Raw genomic sequence first — 27,836 nt, 5'->3', positions numbered from 1 at the left:
ATATCCGGCATCAGGCAGAAAACTTCGCCGCAAGCTACTGAAAGAGTCCATCGGTGGAAGTTTGCAGGGTAGACTATAATGTTCGCAAAGCGATTTAAAAAATGTGCCAAGTCTTAAATCCAGGTCTCAGTCCTGCAAGGGCAAATCTCTGAAGAGCCACCTTTCTTGATACTGGAATGCCATTGCATATCCATTTTGTCATGGTCCAGACGGAGGGATGGGGGAGAGTTTGCACACACCGTGTTTTAACTCGATGTCCTGGTAGAAGAGGCGGTCGCTGCATTCATCATTTACACGACTTGTCCTAAATTCTAACCTCTAGAGGAAACTCTGCTCGATACAACCCACTTCCCTCATTTGCATTTACCCTGCATCATATTTTGCTGAAGCCGGTTTCCTCAACACTGCTCATTCTCAACTATCATGACAGGATTTTTTTTAAAACCCAGGGTTTACTCAATTCTGAGTAACTTGTTTACCCGCAAGGGAAATTTATGAGGTAGATCTAAAACCGCTTTCGGTGAGGCAGCCTCCATCGAGGTGACACTGACACCTTGCCGATTGCTTCTGCACTGCCTGACTTCCTATACGATTACGCTTTAGTCCCAATTCAACTGATTTATTCAAATTATTGTGCATTGCAAACAACTCCTGCACTGTTTTTGTGAGTCTAAGCAATAATTCAAACCACTTTTGCTGCCAACTTTTCCTGGTGGCCACTTCTTTGATCCACATAGCTGACATCCGTCAAACCTGCAGGCATTCATTTTCCTCAATGCACTGGACTGAATGGGAGGGCTGGATCAGCAGGAAAAAGGTCAGATTTGTCAGTTGTAAGCTGTAGCTTTGTTTGTTATCGGCATCTAACGTGTTGCACAAACCTTCTCAGGCTGTAAGTCATGACAGTGATAGACACCAACCGTACCGTCAACGGTTTGTACTATTGCTGCTTGGTGATAAACAAAGTTTGCCTTTGTGCTTGACTGTATTTGTTGGTGCTTTTGCATTGACGTTATAACACAAAAGCATTTGGGGCAAGTCTTTTCATGGCAGCAGCACCAGGTGCAACCACACAACCTGTACTTGCAATTGGAGATTCAACACTGTTTTGAGAAACCAGTTGAATGTATGCAAATCACGCAGACACATTTATTTTTTTCCAGACCCGAGTTTTCGCCCTATTTGCCACTATATCTGATCCACTATAAATGATCTGCATCTCAGCTGCATTGTCATGCTGCTGCAAGCTGTGTCAGTGTGCTGTGGCAAAGATGACGTGCTTAGACTGCAGGGTACAGGCCCTCCCTCCTCTCACACAGCCTGTAGTCTCTGCCGAGACCGGGAGAAATCAGTCTGAAGCATTTGTGGCACAGTTTGAGCATTTTCATATGTAGAAAAGAGAATGAAAAGCTGTAAGATCTCTTTGGCTTTACTCAGCAGCCCAATTTATGCACAGACATATTGCTTTTTTTTTTTTTTCATATCTTCTTTCATGGGTACTCATATTATCTGCTGAACCATTTTATTCCCCAGGTGAGCACAGCGGGGATGATCTTTCCTGAGATGTCACCATTACCACAGTATAATGGACAGCATAGAGGGCAAGTGCAGCTGAATCACCCGCTACTTGCATAATAAACACAAACTAAGTTTGCAAAATTATACAGTGTGATACTGCAGTTATGCACAAAGTAAACAACAGAATCATTTAATGAAGCGCCTCCTCATGTATCTCAGTCATGAGTCAGAATCCTCTCAAATGCATCCGTAAGAATAATTATGGATCCTTTTCATTGACCGATGACACGTTTCCACATTTATTAACATTATAAATCTAGCGACGTTTTTTTTTTATGTACATATTTACATTTTTTGAAGAAAAAAAAAGTACATTTGTAATACTATACTTTGTGACCTTGGCATTACATAAAAAAAAATTCAGCATCTTTTTTTGTTCTGACCACTGCAATCGAGCTCTCGATTATTATTTTTCCACGTTTGGTAAGAGATAGAAACACTATTATAGATTTTATCTTTTGCTATTGGATCAAATGTGAACACACAAACTATATACATTACGTAGAAGTTTGCTCAACTGTGACGACTTCTGCTGAGAACCCTGGAAATGTGAATAACGTCCATTATATAACAAGTTGTTCTAACTCTCTCTACTTTATATTTTGTTTGAATAGACTCTATTTGGATAGAACATGGTCTAAAGATTGTCTTTGATTTTTGAGCTCATTGGTTTGGGTCTTTTCACACCTGGCGTTAGTTCGGGAACCTGGTGTGTTTTCTCCCTTAGTTCGTTCGATTAGGCATATATGAACACGGAGATTGCGCTCGTATCCACACCAAAACAATCGCTCCAAGATCGCCTGAACAAGGTGATCTTGGCTCGATTGAAAACAAACTCTGGAGCGGTTCGGCTCCCTGTTTCGGAACAAAGCAAACAGTCGACAGGTCTGAAAACGTCCTTAAAGCCAATTGTAAATTTGGTGTGAAAGTCTGATTTGTTGTTGTTCTTAAAGCCATTTGACTGACTCAGACGAAGGACTCTGAAACACCGGGGTTGATCATGGAGCTGTTTGTATTTGCATTAGCAGGTTTTTGGATGCAATGAGTAAATACTAAACAGTAGCTTTCCTATAGACTTAATGAAATTGAATAAATTAAGAAACACTTAATAATTTACTGATAAACAATAGAATGTCTGGGACTCTAATGCTGCCGAATCGAGCAGAAATCACACCACGTGTATTACGCTTGGTGGTCACGTTACAATGCAAGCCAAGGATACTTACACCACATCTAGACCTATTGTGTAAGAACACCCTTTTTAGTAGTAGAAGATTTCATGGTGATGGGTGTTTTTTTTATTAATTCAGATATCTTGAGTTGACATCAGAAACACCTTGTAGTGATGTCTAGCAAACTGACATGTTTTGTCCTTGCAAGTTATTCATGGCGATGGCCAAATGACTCACATGTGGCCACTATGCTTATGATTCATGTTTGTTATATGTGGTTGAGTTGGTTTGATTGGACCCTGTTAAAGAAGGAGTGCAGATGACACATTTGCTGTCCTCTTCAGATGTGATTTACACACGAGTCATAAAGAGGGATGACAGAACCAGCCTTGTGCACCCAGGCTGTTTATTACTTCGGATCCTGCTGCCTTGCAGAATTATGACACCAGCGCGTGCAAGGTTAGGCCAAAGTGTCCTTGATCTTGCACCCTTCGGGCTGATGAGTACTGTAGTCGGATTATTTGGCAAACTATTTCCTCATGTCATCAAATTGCTGTGTGAGTGAGTGCATTTTGTGTCTTCTGAGAGATGGTGTTTTTCAGGAATCAAAAGATGTTCACCATTTGGTGATTCTGTGCAAGTTTCTTGTTTTTTTTAACTCGAGGTTCATCAATAATGACTTCAAACTGCTCTACTTGGAATGCATTTGTTCTCAGGGTTTGAAGGGGTGCGTGAAGTATCTTGAGCACGCCTGCCGCATTTCATTATTTATGCACCCTTGATTATCTCCTTCACTCTCATCAGTGCCAGCAGTTAGAACGTATCTTTAGCTCATAGGCAGGTGGTGGTTTAATGAACCTTTGAGGAAGTTTATAGAACGTACAATGTAGCTGAATGGCGCTCAACAGTAGGGTTTCTGAAGCAAAAACCCAATTCAAAATCTCATGCGAAAGTTTCTTTGTAATAACAGCTAAACTTTAGAAGATAGATGTTATATACTTCCACAAAAGTCTTTGTATTTGTTTGCTTGCCAATTTTCCAGTGCAGAAGATCCGCCAGTCAGAGAGGTTGCTGTCGGGGTTGGAATGGAAATCAAGCGTTGCACTTAGGTTTGTGGTGAGTTTTTGCAGGGTGGATAACATTATCTGATTGAGGGGAAGAGTAGTTCATTCATTCTTTCTTAAAGGGACAGAACATCCAAAAACAGCCATGGTTAGTGGTCACCATTCACTTTCATTACATGGTAAATAGCATCGTGAACATATCCTGTTTTTGCTCCAAGCCATAAAGGTCTGGAACGACATGAGGTTGAGTAAATTTACATCGTTTTGTTCTGATTTTCAAATATATTTGGCTTTGTTTCATATATAATTAATTGAGAGTTGTTGGATTGGTGTCTTTCTGAAATGCATGTGATGAAAATGAAAAATTGTTAGTATATAATTAAATGACATAGTCACACGCACTTCCATTTTCTTTTGAATATGTAGCTCAAATGGAAAGATGAGTCAAGCCAAAGTGAAATGAGTTTGTCTTGCAATCGGCCTTCGATGAACCTCTTCCCCCTGCTGTGTTGAATCCTGGGGAAATGTCATGTCAGACTTCCTCTCGCCCGCTCAGATTGATATAAACGTGGGCCGCCTCTGACCTCCAGTGCTCTGTGCTCTCCATGCAGCTGAAACCAGCACACTCAGTCCTTTGTTCAGACATTTTGAGTGTGTGCTAACTTGATTTGCTGCAAAAGTGATTCGGTTGCAGGCTCTGTGCCGAAACATTACAGAGACACATTTTTTTTAAAGAAGTTGTTAGTTCTCAGAATACACTTTTTAAAGGTGAAGGTAAATGGCACATAAAAAATATATGGTGTATAATGATCCAATAACCATTTGCGTTTTACTGCTGAAGTGCACCGGCTGGTTATGTTGCTTTAACTTGATGCATTAAAGACTGCTCTCATCTATCAGGTATGCATACTGAAACCAGGCGGTTTGGATGCTGGGAAGGGCATTTAGATACTTGTAGAGCACAGGCAGCATTTCCCTGAAGTAATGAGCTTTATAAAGAAAGTAATTGTATTCTCTGCTCCTCGTCCTGGATATAATTTAGAACTATTTCAATGCTCGCATGTATTTGAGTCTAATAGCTGTCAGATAAACTGCCGAACATATTGTGTATTTTCCGAACATATTGACTTTTTAAATGTTAGTGAACTGGGTCGTTAAAATATAGTGTGAGAAATGGATTCCAACAGCATTTCATAGTCATATTGTTCATTTTCAATGAATCACCTCTATCAAAACAACATGGTGCTGGAATGTCAGATGAATATGTTTTTCAGGATAATCTTGTTTATAAAATGTGTGGCCTGGACTCATTGGTTTTTATTTCCCTCTGGAACAAGAAGAGCATGAGTTAGTGGTGTTTCTTGAGGCTATCATAAAGTATTGCTCACACTTTAGCATTAGAGTCAAATCCCTAACCTTACGTATTAAACTTCATTGTGTAAAGGCCCTGTTATGTCACGCCGTATTAAAGAGCCCCAAAATGACATTATTTGAATTTCGTAATAAAATCGACAGATTTACAAATTTACTTTATATTAAAAATAACAAAGCACAAAGCTTTTTGTGATTATTGGATGGCAGGCTAGTGACGTTTTGTTCATGCTGAGCATCTACAGAAAACAGCACACACTAAAAGATTTTAGATTTAAGAAACCATGTTACTGATTAAAATCAAGAAATTAATATGGTCAATCCAGAGCTAGTGTCCACACAGCTGACATGTTTAACTGTTGTAGCTTATCCACGTTTTGCATGAAACGGACACTAAACACAGTCAAATTATTTTATAGCCATATTGATATATAAATTACAATTATATTTTTTCCCCAAATTGTGCAGCTCTATATTAATATATGTATATTAATCAGATGAGCTCTGGTGCATGGTGCATTTTGCCTGTTCTTATTCTGCCTCCAGGCGAGCAAACATGGCCCCGTCGTCCCAGTTCTGCCACGTCCACTGCAGCAGAGAGACCCACTTTCCCTGACACAGACCTCTCTGGAAACTCACTGTTTATTTATTAATTTCTGCTTTTACTTTTTCTTTTTTTTTGCCTGTAACTATAAAGCCACCGTTCTCTGTACCTTTCTTACAATTTGAAACTTCCAGTCTAGATCAAACCCATGCATGAAAGGATTGAATTATAGTAATATAGATTATTTCAGTCATAAAAGTTTTTTTCAAATCAGATATCAGCATTTAGGAAGCTACATAGAAGTTGGAGATATTAAGTCAATGTTGAAGCAAATTGAAATCATTCTCATAGTTAAGGTTTTAATGGAGCTCTAACACACGGGTAATGTCCTGTATACTGAAGATAAGGACCCCAGTGGCAAAGAAAAGTGCACTTTCAATCTTATGTCTGAGTGTCCCAATGATTTTTATTTTGGGCGATCATCCAGTGTGTAGTGTCAGTAGTATCACAATTACTGCTATCAGAGTTGTGGTATCTCTCTTAGGAAGGCTTTGGATGGGTTCAGAGTAATTACTGTGGGTTAGAGGTTGCCAGATTAATGGGCAATAAATGACATGTGTTGCGCTGTGGTTTTCTTACAGAGGGAGATGAAGGAGCAGCTGGTGACTCTACAGGACAGTGAGAAGGGTCATACAGAGGCTTTGCAGCTACTGCAGAGGCAGCTCACCGAAACCAAGGTAAACCTCAGCACATGCCTTTTATCAGTGTATATTATTCTGAAGAGAAAAAAAAATGATTTAGCCTGATGCTCCATAGAACAGTTTTCCCTTGGACGTCCATTAAAGGGGCAACCCAAGCCACATAACGATTAAAGTGAATGCTGTTTGCTGCTGTCATTCAGATCAGATTCACGTTATGATTTGCAATAGTTATAGAAGTGTTTACTACTAAATGTTTTAAGCCCGAGGATCAATTCTAGATTGATGGACCAACAGTGATTTATATTTATATTCATCCATATATTTGGCAGCTTGATTCAAATCACCACATTGACATTTCACCTCTGACGGGACTCTATCAAACCACATCTGGAATCAGGCCGCATAAAAATAGAAATGTAGCTGACAAACCGCGCATACTGCCCATTACAGATTCATGGCAGATCTCTCACTCTGTCCATTGCTCATCTCTCTCTCTCTCTCTCTTTCTCTATTCTGTTGACATTGAATTCCCAACAAGCAAATTGGTTTATTGAACAGGTCTTTAATCTTGACACCTTGTTTTAATCAACGGAGAGAGACTCCACAGTCGATAATGCAACTTTCTCGTCTCCCTGCTTTCTTCGCCCTCTTTTTTTTTAATTATCCGTCTGTTTGGGATTGGGGACTAATGCAGAGAAAGAGCTTCGTGACACTGTGGATCTCTGGTGTCGGTCCTATTGTTCCAGAGTTGATCTTTAGCCTACATTATATACAACACTGTCTGCAACACTGGTGTGTTGGTGTGTGTGTGTGTGGTATGAAATATATATAATGTTTTTGTTTTATTTATGGATTTTTTATTTTAGTTATCTCTTTTATTTATTCATCTTTATTTTATCTGTCTGTGTTTTACTACTTTATTTTGATGTATTTATTTATCTATATTTTATTTATCTATTTATTTTTTTGAAAAATATTTTATTTTCTTAATCTATACATTTTATTTATTTATTTATTTCTAAAATTGAAATTAAAGGTAAAATATTATTTGAATCATTTGAATCTGTAAGGGAAAAGCATATAAATATATATATCTATATCCCAAAATACGATTTCTATTTTTAAAGTATATATTATGTAATAAAGTGTTATACACTTTAAAAATAGAAATCGTATTTTGTAGTATTTTTAAAGTACAATTTTTTTTATTGTTCACCATTTCTGTCTCATTCATTTAATCACATTTTTAGCTTTTAAAAAAAAAATTTTTTTTTACTTGAAGTCAACAAGAAATGAAAATAAAGCCTATTTACTCTCTTAATACAAGTTCCTGGTTATATTGTTAGCGATTCATCAGTGTACACTACACACACACCATTCCAGAGAGAATCCTTTTTTGTTTTTGTAATCTTTCATCAAAATATAAACATTTGCTCCACGTTTGAAAGTACTGATGAGCCAAGCCCTCTTAATTTTTTTCTTTGAGCCCTCCTCTGACCGGTCGTATAGACCTACTCTTCATAGTCTAATCCAGGGATGTCCGTACTCGGTCCTGGAGGGCCACTGTCCTGCAGAGTTTGGCTCCAACTTGCCTCAACACACATACCTGGACGTTTCTAGAGGGTCTAAGAAGACCTTGATTACCTGGTTCAGGTGTGTTTAATTGGGATTGGAGCTGAACTCTGCAGGACAGTGGCCCTCCTGGAGCAGGATTGGACACCCCTCGTCTAATCTATTCCTAATGCACAAAAATCAAGTATTTTTTTTCAATTGAATATCCTATTTCACAGGATTTATATTACGAAGGTACAATGGATTGCAGACCCTGTTACATGTTGAATTCAGAAGAACATATTTATTCTCTTAAGTCGAGTTAAACTCAGATTTGTATCCCTGTGATTGCATTTTTTGGAAGCAAACCATGTTTTCATCTCATTGATTTTACAGATTGCACATTTATCTTGAAAATATCTTTCAGTTCTTTCCCAGGAAAATGTAGATGTAACATTGACCAGCCAGTGGTATCCTGTGTGGATTCATTGATGCAGTGATTTAAGATGCTTACGAAGAGCCAGACGCTTGACATTGACATTCAGGACCATCAATGCAAAATGCCTCCTGCAGCCCTGACTTTCCTGTAGAGATAAGAGGACGAAAGGTTATTCTACATTCGCTGTGTCAAGAGAGCTGTCACAGCACAACCTTTTGAGAAGTAGATTTATGGAGTAAACCATAAATAAAGTGGGCTCATGGCTTCTAAATGATAATAAAGTGTTGTTTAGATTCAGGATGAATGGCGTGCTCAATTCCTTTTGGGTTTAGTTTGGGTGCTCTTCGGTCCAAGGTAGAACATCTTTAGAGACAGTGTAGAGAAAAATAAAGTGGTAATAAAGTGGGCCAACTTTTAACTCTTAAAAACCTGGCTAATTCAGTTCTGTGTTAGACCTTTGATCTCGTAAAGTAACTTTATCATATCACTAGAAGTACATACACTCACCTAAAGGCTTATTAGGGACACCATACTAATACTGTTTGACCCCCTTTCACCTTCAGAACTGCCTTAATTTTACGTGGCATTGATTCAACAAGGTGCTGAAAGCATTCTTTAGAAATGTTGGCCCATATTGATTGGATAGCATCTTGCAGTTGATGGAGATTTGTGGGATGCACAGGGCACGAAGCTCCCTTTCCACCACATCCCAAAGATGCTCTATTGGGTTGAGATCTAGTGACTGTGGGGGCCATTTTAGTACAGTGAACTCATTGTCATGTTCAAGAAACCTATTTGAAATGATTCGAGCTTTGTGACATAGTGCATTATCCTGCTGGAAGTAGCCATCAGAGGATGGGTACATGGTGGCCATAAAGGGATGGACATGGTCAGAAACAATGCTCAGGTAGGCCGTGGCATTTAAACAATGCCCAATTGGCACTAAGGGGCCTAAAGTGTGCCAAGAAAACATCCCCCACACCATTACACCACCACCACCAGCCTGCACAGTGGTAACAAGGCATGATGGATCCATGTTCTCATTCTGTTTACGCCAAATTCTGACTCTACCATCTGAATGTCTCAACAGAAATCGAGACTCATCAGACCAGGCAAAAAATTTTCCAGTCTTCAACTGTCCAATTTTGGTGAGCTCTTGCAAATTATAGCCTCTTTTTCCTATTTGTAGTGGAGATGAGTGGTACCCGGTGGGGTCTTCTGCTGTTGTAGCCCACCCGCCTCAAGGTTGTTCGTGTTGTGGCTTCACAAATGCTTTGCTGCATACCTCGGTTGTAACGAGTGGTTATTTCAGTCAAAGTTGCTCTTCTATCAGCTTGAATCAGTCGGCCCATTCTCCTCTGACCTCTAGCATCAACAAGGCATTTTCGCCCATAGGACTGCCACATACTGGATGTTTTTCCCTTTTCACACCATTCTTTGTAAACCCTCGAAATGGTTGTGCGTGAAAATCCCAGTAACTGAGCAGATTGTGAAATACTCAGACCGGCCCGTCTGGCACCAACAACCACGGTCAAAATTGCTTAAATCACCTTTCTTTTCCATTCTGACATTCAGTTTGGAGTTCAGGAGATTGTCTTGACCAGGACCACACCCCTAAATGCATTGAAATACTGCCATGTGATTGGTTGATTAGATAATTGCATTAATGAGAAATTGAACAGGTGTTCCTAATAATCCTTAAGGTGAGTGTATAACTTATCTATTATTATTATTATTATTGCTGCTCATACACTACTGTAGATTTTGTAATGTATTGAATATATCTTATGCTCACCAAGGCTGCATTTATTTGATCAGAATTTTCAGTAGGAATTATTAATGTTGAAAACACAATATTTGTGGAAACCAAAAGAACAGCATTAATTTTAAACTTAGATTATTTTTTTTTTGTAACTTTATAAATGCCTTTACTGTCACTTTTGGTCAATTTAATGCATCCTTGCTGAATAAAAGTTTTTTTTTTTAATATATTTTTTTTATATCGTACTGACCCTAAACTTTTGAGCGGTCAAACCTCTAACCCTAAAAGTTCAACTTGAGCATGTAGCTTATGTCAGTGATACCGCTAGTTCCTTGTTGGTTTTTTACTTGTTGGCACCTCCCCGCTAGCATGCTCTAGATTTATCTCGCCGGCAGACTTGCTGACAGACCCTCTCATCTGAAGTGCCGATGTTGAATCTGAATGGAAGACCCCAGGGAAACATGTGACTGATTAGCAGATGTCGAAGCGAGCAGGCTGCTTGGAGGCCGGGTCATGCTAGGCTCATAGGAGGTGTTTACTGGCTTTAAATAGACCCAATGTGAGACGGCACAGCCCATGGAGAGAACGGTTTCAAGAGACCAACACCACCTCAGCATCACTGAGTCCAACTCATCCATCATGCGACACCAGGTGGGCTGACTCAGCCGATGCAAATAACACCAGAGCAAGACGTGATCTTAATAGGATTTCATCTTCCCAGTGGCAAGGAAATCACATTTCCCTTTGGAAAGACAGAAGTGGAACAAGTCCTTTATTGTATTTGTTAGTAGGAGTAATCTTGTAATCTGTGAAGTCTATTTTTCCAGTTCTTATTATAGGCGAAGAAAGAAATGGAAATATAACTCGTCTCTGAGCTTGCCTTGTTTGTATGGACGGCCATCAGTGGAACGGCTTCTGTCCTGCCTCGATTCGTCCTTGAGGTTTCAGATCTGATCCGGCGACTGAACCTGATGTTCTTTACGCTTTAATGGGGATGACCGGCTTCCTCAGAAACATCTCGTTTTATCTCTTTGACTTTTTTTTCCTTCTTCACGGTCAATGATGAGGTTTGTTAGCTAGTTTCGCAATTCTCTTTTACGTTCTGCATCATCCCCTCCGCTTTTATCTCGATGCTCGTCTGCATGTGTAATGATGTAAGCTGTCCTACAATAACCCTGAAGATTGAGGAACGAGCAACATGCCATTTCCAGTGACTATTAGACCGTGTCCCTGTAGTGATGCATTCATATGAGGCAGTTTCCACTCGCTTCATAGTCCATTACATCTCACTAAGGCTCTGCAGAAATAATAATAATGATAATTATACATATAAAAATAGTACCGGTATAATTATGATGATATGCCCCAACACCTGTGAAGAGATGACTCTCTCTCTCTCTCCTCCCTCTCCCTCTCTCTCTCTCTCTCTCTCTCTCTCTCTCTCTCTCTCTCTCTCTCTCTCTCTCTCTCTCTCTCTCTCTCTCTCTCTCTCTCTCTCTCTCTCTCTCTCTCTCTCTCTCTCTCTCTCTCTCTCTCTATACATATATATATACACTCACCGGCCACTTTATTAGGTACCCCATGCTAGTAACGGGTTGGACCCCCTTTTGCCTTCAGAACTGCCTCAATTCTTCGTGGCATAGATTCAACAAGGTGCTGGAAGCATTCCTCAGGGAGTTTGGTCCATATTGACATGATGGCATCACACAGTTGCCGCAGATTTGTCGGCTGCACATCCATGATGCGAATCTCCCGTTCCACCACATCCCAAAGATGCTCTATTGGGTTGAGATCTGGTGACTGTGGAGGCCATTTTAGTACAGTGAACTCATTGTCATGTTCAAGAAACCAATTTGAAATGATTAGAGCTTTGTGACATGGTGGAAGTAGCCATCAGAGGATGGGTACATGGTGGCCATAAAGGGATGGACATGGTCAGAAACAATGCTCAGGTAGGCCGTGGCATTTAAACGATGCCCAATTGGCACTAAGGGGCCTAAAGTGTGCCAGGAAAACATCCCCCACACCATTACACCACCACCACCAGCCTGCACAGTGGTAACAAGGCATGATGGTTCCATGTTCTCATTCTGTTTACGCCAAATTCTGACTCTAACATCTGAATGTCTCAACAGAAATCGAGACTCATCAGACCAGGCAACATTTTTCCAGTCTTCAACTGTTCAATTTTGGTGAGCTCTTGCAAATTGTAGCCTCTTTTTCCTATTTGTAGTGGAGATGAGTGGTACCCGGTGGAGTCTTCTGCTGTTGTAGCCCATCCGCCTCAAGGTTGTGCGTGTTGTGGCTTCACAAATGCTTTGCTGCATACCTCGGTTGTAACGAGTGGTTATTTCAGTCACTGTTGCCCTTCTATTAGCTCGAACCAGTCTGGCCATTCTCCTCTGACCTCTGGCATCAAGGCATTTCCGCCCACAGAACTGCCGCTCACTGGATGTTTTTTCTTTTTCGGACCATTCTCTGTAAACCCTAGAGATGGTTGTGCGTGAAAATCCCAGTAGATTAGCAGTTTCTGAAATACTCAGACCAGCCCTTCTGGCACCAACTATCATGCCACGTTCAAAGTCACTCAAATCCCCTTTCTTCCCCATACTGATGCTCGGTTTGAACTGCAGGAGATTGTCTTGACCATGTCTACATGCCTAAATGCACTGAGTTGCCGCCATGTGATTGGCTGCTTAGAAATTAAGTGTTAACGAGCAGTTGGACAGGTGTACCTAATAAAGTGGCCGGTGAGTGTATGTATATAAAATAAATCTATGTATAATTTTTATTTTTGTGTACATATAAAATTGTTATTTAATATGAATTTAGAGACATAAGTATGGTTATTGAAGCTGCATGCTTTTTGCTGTCCTAACCAGATAAGTCACTTGCATCTCTTCTGTGTTTTTGTCTTAACTATGTGAATCCACAATGAGACACTTTTTTTACCGGTCACTAAATTCACTTTTTCCTCATCACGTAGTTCTGTAGTTTCAGTTCACACTCCAGTTTAAAAATCATTTATGTTGTTTGTCTGTGTTTTTGTCACTTCAAGCTGTATTTTATTTTAGACACACTATTTCACCAAGGCTCCATGTGTTTGATCAAATATACAGTTAAAAACTTACAAATATATGTTGATGAATATCCATGCGTCAGTGTTTTTATGAGGATTCTCATGTTTTTATGAAGACAAAAAAAAATTGAAATAAAATGTTTTTGTAATTTCATGCATCCTTGCTTTATTAATGCTTTATTAACGGTGGTGTATATATCTTCAGATACATTTATGAGAGAAACTTTCGGCCATTATGAGGATTTTCTTATGCACCCTTTTGCCCTGGAGTAATGACTTGTTTAAAACAAACATGCTTGATTGACATCTCAATTAGTGCATGCACAGTGGAGGGTTGTTATTTGAGACTGTGTGTACTATTTTAACTGAACAAAGTCTAGCCTACCAAAAGTCCTAACTTTCTTCTCTACTTTATAGTCATCAGCGAAGAGCCTTCGTGCCACAATCGGCGATGCGTTTGAGCGACTGCACCGTTTCCTGCGCGAGCGGCAGAAGAGCACGCTTGAGGAGCTGGAGGCGGATACGGCACGCACGCTCTCTGACATCGAGCACAAGATCCAGCGCTACAGCCAGCAGCTCCGTGACGTCAAGGAAGGCATCCAGATCCTTCAGGAGCGACTCAGTGAGACCAGCCGGCACGAGTTCTTGGAAGGAATAGCCCTGACGTCAGACAGGTACTAAGGATGCGGTGTGACTCGGAGACGAGTGGATGCGCGTATGTTGAGGGTGTTTTATATGGTAGTTTGAGATTCTCTGGTCTAAACCGTTTTGTCTTTTTTCTTGTAACTGCTGGTCAGGGAGCAAGTGATTCGTGGAGGGTATTGCTGGTGGAAGCTACCAAGGCAAGTCAGGTTATTTGACTTATGTATGTGACCATTGCCCTTTGCTGTATGTCACAGAAACCCAGTCAGAAAAGAGACTAGTCTGCAGAGCAAGGTTAAAGATAGTTAGGAGGTAGAGAGATCATCGATGCTTAAACAGCATAAATATGTACGTTTTATCCATTTAGAAATGCGGTTCTCTCAGAATGGCTGTGTAGCAGTTGTTCTAGGTAATGACGAGAGGGGAATGAGTTAGCCATATGGGAAAGGAATAGCATGATTAATGTTTAGGTTGAGCTAATGAAAGTGATCTGCAGTGTTGCCCAGATTGACCTCATTCCCAAAGGCGAATTTAGAGCTGTTCGTCTTTGCGGGGGCAGCACAGCTCTATAGAAAACAGTACGATTCGAAAATGAGTGTTTGGAAACAGGATCTAGCCATTGAGGAAGAATCGTTTGCTTGGGTTTTGGTGGGTTGCCAGTGTTGAATTTGAATAATGCAGTTGTTGTCCTGTGTCTCCACAGAATAAAGGGAAAGATCCATGAAACGAACCTCACCTACGAAGACTTTCCGACATCCAAATACATGGGGCCCCTACAATATACAATCTGGAAGTCCCTTTTTCTGGATATATCACCAGGTAATGTTCCATAACTTAAGTTTTTTTACATACTATGTGTCATTGAGAAAATGACTGCAAATAAAGGAAATTACATTTTTTCACTGTTCTGAATGCTCATACCTGGAATTTAACCACATTAAATAATCTGCACAAAAATACTAGATATAGGTTTCCCAAACAGGGTTTATGAATAATCTTTGATGGCTTTATGCGATTTCCCTTGTGAATCCTGCTTGGTAAACCTTGATCTACCAGTTTGTTTGTTTTTGTTTAGCAAATACATCCCAGCATCTCAAGGTGAATGCTAACATTATCATGTGCTTATATTCCAGCACTTTTTTTGCCAAGGCAAGCGTCACCATTACTGTTACACGTATTTGAGGTTCAGCCAAGCACACACTACAGGACTAAAGTGTTGCCCTTTCTATTGAGTGAAGACACTAATTTCAATCTTATTTGCTGTCATGTTGGAGCTCATTTTACATCACTAATTGTAGACTATGTGGGTCAAAATTATGGTCGCTTGGTTTCCTACAAGAAACTTTAAAATTAGCACGGGGAAATTAGCTTCTGTCTTGTATGCACTTGGCCTGACAAATTTAAACAAACCTAGCACTGTGCAGCTTATCTAGAAGAGGTTATAATAGTATAATTTATATACTATTTATTATAGTTTTTTTAAATGTATTTTGAATTAGCTTTTGTATTTTCAGCTTTAATTAGATTTTTTTCTTTGTAATTTTGCTGTTTTTTTTTGTAGTTTTTCTTTTATATATATATATATATTACTGTTTTTAAGTTAATTTATTTTAATTTTAATTTAATTTATTTTATTTTATCCAGTTAGTAATTTTAATAATTCAAATATTTGCAAAGGCAATATTTCTTCATTTCAGTTAACTTTTTAAAAATTAAAAATGTTTGGGTTTTATTTTTTAGCTCGATGGCGCATAGACAGTTTGATAAAAATCCCTTAGACTTGCATTGCTGGAAGAGCCTGAGTCTAGAGACCAGAATATCATTGAAACTTTTGACCGGAGACTAAAGTAACCACTTAGGAACTACCTAGAAACACCTTAGCAATCGAATAGCAACAACCTAGCATTATGGCAGCGAGTTTTAAGCACTATTCTCATTTTGTTTAGAAAGAAATTGCATTCAATTATTAATCTCGTTAAATAGCCTGTTGTTATTTGTGCATCTGTAGTACATTAATATACTAATCATGTCCAATGATCTAATACTTATTGTGTATTTGTTAGTGCATCCAATTAGAGATGATCTAATCAACACAAACACAACCTGCATGTTTACAGCCCTGTGAATGAGATAATATGCATCTGATTGAGATCTGTACGAGTGGCCCATTTTAATAGCTGCGACGAGAAGGCCTCCTTCATCTGTATTCCCTCTCAGTACCCACCTGAGGCAGAGCATTATTTAAAATAACACAGCAGGGAATATCTCGCTCTCTCAATCAATTGTCCAGCGTCTTTTACACCGACAGAAATAGGCAAGGAGCGACGCTCAGCCTGTCACATGAAACGAATCCAGTTCAAATCCTTCCTTCCACACTGCTGCACTCGCCGCCTTTTATTCTGTACTGGAGTGGCGTTTTTTAAATTTATTTCTATTATCCTTATTTGTTTTTCCTCCCAACTTGAGCAGCAATATTGCCTCTTTCTGAATCCAAAGCCTGTTACTGGTGCTTGTTTTGTTTGCGTGACTCAGAGAGAGAGAGAGAGGAGAGGCAGAGACTGATCGAAAGCAAGGCGACAGAGGTTAAATTATTTATAGGTTACCTGAAGCGCAAACTGCCAATGTCAAAGAGTGGAAATGTCGACATCCTATCCTCTGGACTGGCTTCTGGCTCTGCCATTTGTGGCGAAGGTTTTAAATAGCCAAGATAAAAATATTTAAAAAATTTCACTCTTCCTCTCATGGCATGACTATCTATGGACCTCTGGAAAACAAGCCAGCATGGTTTCACTGAGAAGGTTCTAGCCTAATTTATGAACTTATGAACCCTAAAAATGCACATACAGAATCATTTCAGTGCAAAGGAATGCACAACATGCCTGATAAGTGATTGCTTCAGATAAGCATTCTTTACCCTCAGCTTCATTTTCTCCCCACATTTCCTCATCATGCCTTATAAACATGATATATAGTTCATCATAGCTCGACTTTCCAGAATTATATCTTGGCGTATTGCATATCGTAATGTGCTGCAACTGCTTGGCTCGGGTTTCTTTTTCAGGTCCAGGCTAGTTTGGACTCTTTTCGCTAAGTGGCATGTGTCCATTGTTTTTGTCTGTATGCAGGAAGCTTGTTCTTTTTCCAGGGTTTGCTCTTCTCTCAGTCCATAGTTTGGCACACTTGCTCGCCATTGAACCCACAGCAAGCTGGCACCATAATGGGCACTGCAGACGGTCTGCTGCAAGCATTACTAGCCAGGCAGCGGTTGATGGATGGGTGGTTTATTTATCCTTTTTCAACAAAGTACTCAATGCCTGGCAGAAGCGCTTAAACAATGGCCAGTACTGAAAACCACACTGCCCTGTACGCTTATTGCGATTGCTGAATGCCTCTGAAAGTGTTTGCACTCAAAGGAGTGTACGCTTGAAATGACCTGACGATAATGAATTAGAGGGAGTGTGTTTGTGTTTCAGAGGAGTATTATTCCACCAGCTCAGGTAGTGATTGTGTCAGCGCTTTTGATTGACAAGAATGACCTCCAAAACCATTCATTTCAAGCTGCTTATTTAGCCTTTATTGAGCCATTTTCTCATTGATAAGTATTATGGAAGAGAGAGAGAAAAGCAAATAACAGCCCACAACATGTGCTTATGAATGCCCAAAGGAAAACAGCCCTGCACATCTTTCAACACTCCTAGGAAAGCCTCTTTAGGAAAACGATCAGATCAATGCATAAAAGACCAATAACAGAAGAGTGATATGTTAAGGAACAGTTGATGACTTGACGATGACTGTTGAATTATTAAAAACCTGATTCACACTCAAGCTAGTAATCATGATTGTGGAGTGTATGCTTTCAGTATGTATTAAAGCAGTAGTTCACTTTTTAATAAACTTTTGCTGATAATTTACTCACCCCCATGTCATCCAAGATGTCCATGTCTTTCTTTCTTCAGTCGAAAAGAAATTAAGGTTTTTGATGAAAACATTCCAGGATTTTTCTCCATATAATGGACTTCAACGGGCACCAAACGGTTCAAGGTCCAAATGACCGTTTCAGTGCAGCTTCAAAGGGCTTTAAACGACACCAGACGATGAATAAGGGTCTTATCTACGAATCTTTTTTCCGAGTCATTTCGTTCGTTGAATGAACGAAATGACTCGAAAAAACATTCGTTCATTTTGATGAACGAGTTCGAACAGGAGAGTCACGAACGCGCATCACAGAACAGAGCTAGGCGAGCATTTGTGCTTATAAAACTTTAACTTTTTTATTTATTTTTGAAATGACCGATCGTTTCGCTAGATAAGACCCTTATTCATCGTCTGGTGTCGTTTAAAGCCCTTTGAAGCTGCACTGAAACTGTCATCTGGACCTTGAACCGTTTGGACCCCATTGAAGTCCATTATATGGAGAAAAATCCTGGAATGTTTTCATCAAAAACCTTAATTTCTTTTCGACTGAAGAAAGAAAGACATAGACATCTTGGATGACATGGGGGTGAGTAAATTATCAGCAAAAGTTTTTTTTTAAAGTGTTGACATTTAATATAAAAGGTATATATATATGGTTTATATATGTATTTTTAAAATGTACTCATTTATATATGTATTTGTTTTTATTAACTTGTCCTATTTTTTTATGTATTTAACTTTTTCTGTTTCTTATTTATTTGCTTATTTATTTTGATGTAATGTAACAAGCTTATTGGATGCACTGATTTTCATTTCCTCTATCGTTATGTTCACAGTGCCTGCCGCTTTAACCATGGACCCCATCACTGCTCACCAGCGGCTCATACTGTCGGACGACTGCACCATCGTTGCATACGGGAACCTGCACCCACAGCCGCTTCAGGATTCGCCACGCCGCTTCGACGTCGAGGTGTCAGTGCTGGGTGCCGAGGGCTTCTCCGGGGGCGTCCACTATTGGGAAGTGATGGTGTCCGAGAAAACCCAGTGGATGATCGGTGTGGCCAATGAGACGGTGAACCGCAAGGGCAGCATTCAGATCCAACCCAGCCGAGGCTTCTACTGCATCGTCATGCATGACGGGAACCAATACAGCGCTTGCACCGAGCCCTGGACGCGCCTCAACGTAAAGAGCAAGCTCGAGAAAGTGGGCGTCTACTTGGACTACCCCAAAGGTTTGCTGGTTTTCTACAACGCCGACGACATGTCCTGGCTCTACACCTACCGAGAGAAGTTTCTAGCCAAACTTTTCCCATACTTCAGCCCCGGTCAAAGTCACGCTAATGGAAAAAATGTGCAGCCCTTGCGAATTAACACAGTGCGTTTATAGATACTGAGTCAGCAGAGAAGTTTTTGGGATAAAAAGAAGAAACTGAAAAAACTAGGGTGTATAATAAAGTTTCTTTCTTTCAGCTTGCCTCCTTAGGGCACTCGGTGGGTAGCCGACATTGTACTGAATGAAGCGATCTGACTGATGGATTGTGACGTAAGGCTCTGAACGCCTGGAGTTGGTAAATAAAATGGAGAGCCTTGCACTTTTCTGTGAGGTGCCTATGGGCGTTTTGTACATTCACTGTTGCTGGTCATTTGTAATCTTGCCGTGGCCGCCTTGCTTGCCCAAGATTTCCCAGCTGCTCGTACACAATACCCCGACTTATGTTCCCTCAGCCCCTGCTGGGTCCAAACGCTCCTTTCATGGCTCTAGTCTGGAAAAAAGAGCTTATCTGTTGTGCAGACAGAAATAAGAAATGTGTTGCCTGTTTCGTTTTGTGCAATTGGCTTTGGTGTGTTTGTGGAGTGTGTCCAGCGTCAGACTGAGGTAGTGCTGTACGAACTTATTACTTTATTTTTGTTCCTGTAACTGCATGAACGGTGAGTGGAATATCGTGTTCCTCAGGTCATGCTTATGCTTGCGACAGTGATGGTGTTTGACCCCCCAGCCATGTTGGCGTGTTTCTGTATGCGTGAACGACTGTGTATGTTTTTATTCCCTTTTAGTCGAGATTTAGGGTTCGAATGCCGCTAACGCATCTGCTGCTATCATAAAAAAGGGACTTTGCGCATTTGTACATATCGCAGGACAGCTTTACCTTTGCTCAGTGACAAGTGCGTCCCCTGCGCCTTCCTTTTCCCTTTAGCTTGCTATTGCTTTTATTTATTCATCTTGTGATTTACTTTCTAGAACATTCCAGAGTTTGCGGTCCCGGGACGTCTCATTAGGATGGCCGAAGTGTTAAATTGGACGCTGGGTCATCTGTCAGCTTTGTCACATCAAATCAGGTGATAATAGTGCGAGATGGTTAAAGACATTTCCATTTCTGAGAATCTGCATCCGTTGCTCTTTATAAAAGTGTTGAGTCTAATGTATGTCTAAATGTATTTTTCCTTACGAGTCAATGGCTTTTTTAAAGGATATGTGTGTGTGTATATATATATATATACATACATGGCATTTTTATAGTACATATATAATTTTGAATGGAAACACTACACCCTGTCAGAATGCTCTCATAAATTGTCCTTGATTGTTCAGATGTGGCCACTGTTACAATTTGGTGCATTGATGTTTTCCGAGGCTCGGTTTCATATCCTGATCCCGGATAGCTTGTTTCTCCTTGAATTCTTGTCAATGGAGCAATACACCTGGTCGAAATAATACATTTCTCTGATCTTACCTAGAATGACGGACGGGTTCGGAATCCATTCCATGTTTTATTCTGTGCTTGAACTTCACTCCTGTTTGGTTATGATGTTACCTGTGTGTTCTGTCATTTTTGTTGTTAAAGGATAAAGGCGTTGGACATTTATAACCGAGACCTCCATGGGGTGGTCAGTGTCACACAAGGTCTATGCTTGTGTTATGAGGCAGTCCGATGATTATTATTATTATTGTTAGATGATGGTGACGGGTTCTTTAAGATATATAGATAAATATTGCTGAGGATTGTTGTTGTTGGTGTTGATGATGATTTGTGTGTTTGGATGAAAGCTGCTTTACACCCATCGTTGTCGAAATGCACTCTGCTGAGCTCTTGAAGCTGGAGGCTCATGGAAAAGTGTTTTAATGTTCAATTAAAAAAATGGTAAAACCAAAAACATTTCTGACTCTTCATTATGTTTGAATGACTTCATTAATAGTCCAACACAGGTGCCAAAGGAGACAAAAATAGTTACTAGCCAGAGATCCAGTTGTTAAAGAATGATTTAGCCTTCAGGGCCTTCCAACTAGTAGGAAGTTTTGTTCTGTTTTAATTATTCTCCAGAACTGTGGAGACACATTTTGGCCGTTAAACCACACAAACATAAATATGTGAACTGGAGCAGTGTTATTTTAGTATTATTTATATACTGCTGTATTAATATAGCTTTTTAGCTTATCATTTTTATTTTAATGTTTCTATTTAGCTTTAATTTATCAAATTATCAATTTTACTTTTAGTCATTTTAGTGCTTAAACTTATTTTATTTCAGTTAGTTGCCAAACCAACATTTCTAATTTTTATTTAAGTTTTTCATCTAATTTATACATATATATATATATATATATATATATAGAGTTTAAAAGCTATGGAGGGCCAAATAAAATTACTTAAAAAATTAAATAAACGAATAAAGGTTAAAATATTTAAATAAACAGCACTGATGTGGAGCAAAATTGTTGATTTGAATGACGTTTCACAGAAATACTGTTTATGGTCCTATATAGCCAGTATTTGAAATGATTATCATTATGACTGTTGCGTTATTTTTCTTCTAGGTAATGATTATTTTATTTCAAGTAACAAAATGTTTGGTAACGCTTTAATTTAAGATGACGTAGTTACACGTTACTACATGTACTTACTATAGTAATAACAGTAAATTATGCATAATCACAAGTAACTAACCCTGACTATAACCATAACTCTATAGTAAGTACATGTAGTTAATTAGTATTACTCAGTACTTATTTGAATAAGTAAAATGTAACTGCATCACTTTAAAATAAAATGTAACCAAATGTTTTTATGGTTTTAATAACTGTTGCTAACCAGTGTTATTTAAAAAAGGGTTTTGTTAACTGAAGTACAGCTGAAATAAAATAGATGCATGATAATGTGAGTGATTCTAACAAAAACCAGAACAAAACCACAGCTACTTACAAAATGATCAAATATGGAATGTCATTTACCATTGGTAAGAAAGTTGGGTCCTGGTCCAATACACCAGTGTTTGAAATTATTTGCATTACGATTGTTACTATTACTGCGAAATTCTCCAAAAATTCCATCTTTAGCAATTTCCAACTTCCTGTTCATACACGTTCGTCTCTTTTCCAAACAGCAGCTGATGAGGCATCACAACAAATCGCTCTTGCCATCTGAAAACAATGTGTTGCAATTTGGCACATAGTCCTGCAGAAAAATGGCTTGTGTGCGAGGAGAAGAATTGATTTTCCTTGCATTTTTAATGAAATCATTGCATCAACCTGTGTCCAACAAGACAGTGAAACTCTTGAGACTTGGGACACTGTTTCTGTTTATGGATCTTACAATGCACAAGCTTTTTATGTTATTACACAATAGCTGCTATTACACAGTCGCCTGCATCATTGCTGGATTCCAAGCAAAGAGTGTAATTGTGTAAGTATCCCTCGGGACAAGTGTCCTGTCAAACCTATAGACTTACCTAAAGACTTTTTGTTCAATGCATCTCTACAAGAATAGATTCTGTCATACCAATATAACTGGGTGTGGGTGGTATGAGGTTTCAGGGGATACAAGCTTTAAAATGAGACAAAGTCTTGAAACCTCACCATCATTTTAATGAAATGTTCACTTTCTCACACACTTGATACGTGAGAGGATGTCACTGCAATGCTTTCGCTTCAGGGAAGTCATTACACTTTGTGGCTGTGTCTCAAAACCTAGTGAGCAACCTATCTAGGTAGCATCTTAGGCATCATATTGCTGGTTTATATCATACCTAGATATGATGAGGCATCATACCGGTTAAAAGCATTCAAAAACAACTTTAATACTCAAAAGATCAGTATAGATGGGCAACTCAATAGGTTTTGAGATGCAGTCACTTGTGTATCTGATTATCTAAGTTGATCTTGCTCGCTGTCCTTTCCATTCAATCAGTTTTTTTTGATCACACATGACAGATGCAAACTCATAATGAATTGTTCATCCTATCCAATATGCTGACATTTTTATAAGCCAAACTGTTATTGCTAACCATTATATTGAGATATTGAATTATTTTTTATAAAACGGATAGTTCTGGCCCTTGATTCTGATTGGTTGAGCCGCGTTCGAAGCCGTTGTAAATTACTCAACACACTTTGTTGCGGCATGTGTTGCTTGGCAACCTCTTTTGGAATTGGAACTACATTGCTTGGCGGAGGAATAAATGTGTTATAACGTTATATTTTTTGTTGCTGGTGTTTATTTTATGAATATTATAAATATTTTTATGAAAAATTAATATTTTTATGGAGTAACTGTTTTATAACTCCGCTCCACATCGCGCTTAACAACGCACCTTAGCTGTTCTAAATTCACTGTAAATCACGGCTTCAAGGGGCTTATTGCTTTATTTGATATATTTTCCATTTTCATTTAAAAAAAAATGTAAAATTGTGTTTTGCGTTTTTTTTTTTCATTTTCAGGTTTAGTTTGTCGTTTTAGTACATCGTTAAACTAAATGAAAATAAGAAATAATGCTGCCTCAGCAACTAGTTTAGTGTGTGTATAGTTTAGTAATGTTTATTTTAAGTAAAAATATAGTTTTATAGTATAGTTTTAAATGTTTTTGTTAATTGAAATAAACATTCAAATAAGAAATTTTGCCTTGGCAACATAGCTGAAATTAAATAAGTTTTAAGTTTATTATTTCAGTCCATGTCCAAGTAACACATTTTTTTTATTATAGTTTTAGTTTAACCCTACTGCTAACCAGTGTTTTTATTAAAAACTAAAACTAATAAAATAACTTTTGTTAAGTGAAGCTGATCTAAAATAACATATTAGATGGAAATATTTGAACAAATTGAAAATTAAAAATGTCCCTGGCAACTAACTAGAATAAAATATGTTTAAGTTAAAGTACTAAATTTACAAATAAATAAATAAAAATAAAATAAAAACACAACCTTACTAAAACAAATTAAAATTAAATCTGTAAGTACTTTTTACATTTTATCACAGTATATAAATGATACTAAAATAACACTGTTTCTAATGCATTTGTCACCCAGTTTTGCAGCACTGCCTTACCTGATGTTCAAGGTCTGATCAGACTTGTTTGCTCTCCTGTGTTCACAGAGATTCACCTGCATGTGTCCGTGCAAGTCTGAGACGTTTATGTGCCGTGAGTTGTAGCGTTTGCCCTGTGGTGCTTTTCCAAAGAGCTGCAACTAGAGCTACAAAAGCTTCTAGGGTTTCAGCATACGGTTTGAAACGCAGCGCAGGGAGACCTCTGGTGTTGAAATGTAGACTTCAAGAGCTGCAAGAGGTTCGTTTTCTCCTTCAACTTTTGTGATTTTTCTTATTTTTACATGTTCGGTCATGAAAGCGAACTTCAAAACTCTTCGCCAAGTTGCGAGGAACATTTGATGAATGTGCTCATGACAAATTACCAGTGCCTTCAAGCACGTCTGTACGCATAAAAACTTTATTGCACATTTCGATTTTTTTATGTTAACTCTAAATGCCACTGCTCATATGTCACTATTGTTCTGTGAAGCACAGCACCCCTCGGGCCCTATTCCTTTTTTAGGGAACCGTAAACTGGTTTGGGTCTAAAAATAACACAACTATCTCATATGAAACCAGCTGGTGCTCTCAAAATGAACCGTTTCTTTATTTTGCAAAGAAAATGCTCCTCATAAACTCATGAATTCCTAACACATCTGTTTCTGCAACCTTAATTTGCATTTGTCTGTCAGACTAATGCTGCGGTGCGCGTGCATGGGCGATCCATCAAATGCATTTGCATGGACATTGACAGGTCGGCCATCTCCTTTTGCAGTTTTCAGCTTCACAAACCTCATCTATCAGAGTTCACATTTTTTTTCCCACCGTCACTTACAGAACTTACGGGAGTCTGTTGACCGAATGAGATAAAAGTTTGAAGGTGTTCACCACCAAGTTCTCCAAGTTAAAGATTAGGAGAATATTCCCACTGACGACTGTGGGAAAAACGCAAACCAGAGCCATGCATACCAACCCTGTGAGCGTTTCTTGCCTCAAGCGGGGACTTTCCCTTTCGGGAAAACAACAGCGTTCCCCTTGAGACCTGTTAAAAACAGCCAGTGATGTGACCTCTGGCCGAAGATCGGTTTTAGACTGTGCAAACGTTGATAGGTTTTGTTTCTGGCTGTAATTGTCTGCCAAACCGGTTTGGTGAGCACACAGGACATCGTTCCCAGGACAGGACCATCGTTGCTCACTGTAAACACACCCATCCCTGTGAACGCCACAGCTGTTGGGGGTTGTTGAGTCAACCAGACTAAGTGACATATGCATTTGCCCGAGGACACCATAGTCCTTTTTCTCGCCCATCTGTGTGTTTCTATACGAGACAGACGGACTTCGGGACTTGAGCCGACCCAAACTCCCCGTCAAACTCAACAGGACCACCATTGCAGGAAGAACCCAGGATACCTCATCCATGTCGGGAATGCATGTAACAAGGCGTCCGCCTCTTTTCAAACAGGCTTCCACAGAGAACCGTTCCAGCGTCCAGTCATGACTGCTGTAGATTCCACTCACAATCCATGCGAGAAGACATCCGAAACAGCCAATCGTCCTCGAAACACGTTTAGATTCACTTGCATTTTGCTCCAAGTGTCCCGTGGTTGTCCCGTCCTGAGGACGCCGCAGCAGATTTACCAGCAACTCCACCGCGATCAGAAGCGGCGTCAGCAACAGCACGACTCCATAGGCCTGGCAGAGAAACAGCAGGAATCGAAGGGCGACGACATCCGAAGAAACGCTAAAAGGCGTCAACCAGAACTCCATGAGCCAGACGTAGAGCAGAAACACTGGAGGCACAGAAAACAGGCGTTAAACCGACGAATTAAAGGAAAACGAGGAGAACACGTGCGGTTCTGCTTACGGGTGACGGCCAGGTCCGTGAATAACAGCAGGCAGCAGCAGCAAAGACTGACCGCAGTGATGGTGTGTGTGACTACAGACGGACACAACAGCACACTGCTCATCAGTTTACACACACACACACGGAGCGCAGCATCCAGAACACCCTCCATCTGCACAGAACAGACATGTCCGTTAATGCACATTCTCTGGAAGGAAGCTGATTAAATGCACTAGTAGATTTTTAAAAGAGAGTCGAATTATGCAGGACTGTGTTCAAGGCCAAAGATACATTAAAGTCAATATGAAATCAAACTTGTTTGTTTAATACATGGAACTGGATACATAATGGCATCTGATCTTATTCCCCCCCAAAAAAGTAACTTTTCCCACTTCTATAATGTCTTCTATAATTTGTGTGTGTGTACTTGTACAACTATCTTTGTGAGGACTGGTTTACGCATGTTTTATACTTTAATTTTCATACACATGTATTTACATTCATGAAAATAACAGTATAAAAACATCTAAATAATTCAATAAAATCAAGAGCATTTGGTCAATTGCAATGGCATAATTGCAGGGCCAGTCCAAGCTGATTCCTCACTCACCAGAAAGCAGAGATGAAGTAATGCAGCAAAGCCTGTGAGATCTGAGGTTCTTCACGTGATGCAGCGCTGAAACCACAGACCCCAGTGAAGCTCTAGCCAAGAAGCTGGAGGAACATTAGTCAAGGCGCTGAGGAGACACTGATCCCCACCTGAACACAGCAGCAGTCACTCATTCTGTGTGAGCTTTTCAGAGTGTGTGTGCATTTCTCTTCACCCTCCCCCCAGTGGGACGTGTCTAAACAGTCGAGAGTTTTCCTGTCTCACCTGGACTCAAAAGCACGTGTCTGTGCAGTGGGAGTGTTTGACTAGATCTCACAGAAACCAGTCCATCTGCTTCCTCCTCAGTGTTCAGATGTGTGTGTGTGATGCAGGTCCCGTGACACTGACAGCACACGTCACGGTTCGTTGACTGATGGCGTGGCGAACACTAAAGAGCTCCTGCAAGAACACTGAAGGGTGTTTGTGGCTCCACACACTCGTTTAAAAACCCCTTGAATCCTGGAGCGGTCAGACTGAAGCAGACTGTGCTCCTGCTGCCATCTAGTGTTCAGTTAACAGAATGACAAGGTACAAAAGAAGGTACATGCTCAGAAATGAAGATTTACTTTCATTTCAATGTTGCACATCATCATAAAAAACATTTAATCTGAAGTCTTGTGCTTCTTAAATGCGTTTGTAGACAATTACAGATTGAGTTCACAGATTATAAACGGTGTAAACTTTTTGAAAAGGATTAGTTGGAACAGATGAAGATAAGACAGGTTGTCAACATCCTAAATTGGTTCAAGTGGTAATTCACCCAAAAATGAAAATTATCCCATAATTTACTCACCCTCGAGCCATCCTAGGTGTATATGACTTTCTTTCGGCCGAACACAATCAGAGTTATATTAAAAAATATCCTGGCTCTTCCAAGCTTTATAATGAGAGTGGATGGTACCTTAGATTTTTAAGCCCAAAAAAGCGCATCCATCCATCCATCATAAAAGTAATCCATACGGCTCCAGGGGTTAATATAGGCCTTCTAAAGAGAAGCGATGTGTTAACGGCCGTATGCGAGTCTAGTTCCGGAAGAAGAGTGACCTCTGACCCCGATGCATGACGAGTGACCTCTGACCTGACGCATGACATATGATGTTGGAGTAGCGTAAGCTTGGGTGAGAATAGACACCTCTCGTGGCTCAAACTAATAGAGCTGGGCAACAAACTCAAGCTTCTCCAACATTTCTCTTTAAAAAAATAAAATAATTTTAGACTTCTAATTCC

General features: G+C 39.6%; 3 protein-coding genes across 4 annotated transcripts in view; 2 read left to right on the top strand and 1 right to left on the bottom strand.

Annotated features, from left to right (window-relative positions):
• Window positions 1-20,317, top strand: part of LOC130088508 (E3 ubiquitin-protein ligase TRIM62) — a 38,213-nt gene extending 17,896 nt beyond the window's left edge. The window contains exons 2-6 of one of the 2 annotated variants that reach the window (XM_056255290.1): window positions 6,371-6,466; window positions 13,679-13,935; window positions 14,059-14,103; window positions 14,607-14,722; window positions 18,655-20,317. In XM_056255290.1, the coding sequence (XP_056111265.1) occupies window positions 6,371-6,466; window positions 13,679-13,935; window positions 14,059-14,103; window positions 14,607-14,722; window positions 18,655-19,205 (1,065 nt within the window). In that variant the 3' untranslated portion in view covers window positions 19,206-20,317. The remainder of the gene's footprint in view (window positions 1-6,370; window positions 6,467-13,678; window positions 13,936-14,058; window positions 14,104-14,606; window positions 14,723-18,654) is intronic. The other variant, XM_056255291.1, reaches the window with a different exon arrangement.
• emp3a (epithelial membrane protein 3a) overlaps window positions 1-27,836 on the top strand; it is a 127,195-nt gene that overhangs the window by 68,319 nt on the left and 31,040 nt on the right. The gene's annotated exons all lie outside the window — the stretch shown is intronic.
• On the bottom strand, window positions 24,706-26,141 carry LOC130088512 (uncharacterized). Its single transcript, XM_056255299.1, has 3 exons — window positions 25,982-26,141; window positions 24,949-25,907; window positions 24,706-24,914 (listed from the first exon to the last, which is right to left on the bottom strand). The coding sequence occupies exons 1-2, from the start codon at window positions 26,130-26,132 to the stop codon at window positions 24,958-24,960; spliced, it is 1,101 nt and encodes a 366-aa protein (XP_056111274.1). The 5' UTR covers window positions 26,133-26,141; the 3' UTR covers window positions 24,706-24,914; window positions 24,949-24,957.

Source organism: Rhinichthys klamathensis, unplaced genomic scaffold (genome assembly GCF_029890125.1).
Source record: "Rhinichthys klamathensis goyatoka isolate OS25496 unplaced genomic scaffold, OSU_Roscu_1.1 h1tg000120l_1, whole genome shotgun sequence".
In the NCBI taxonomy this organism is placed as follows: domain Eukaryota; kingdom Metazoa; phylum Chordata; class Actinopteri; order Cypriniformes; family Leuciscidae; genus Rhinichthys; species Rhinichthys klamathensis.
Note: the sequence above shows the minus strand (reverse complement) of the source record. Positions and strands in the feature narration are given on the sequence as shown.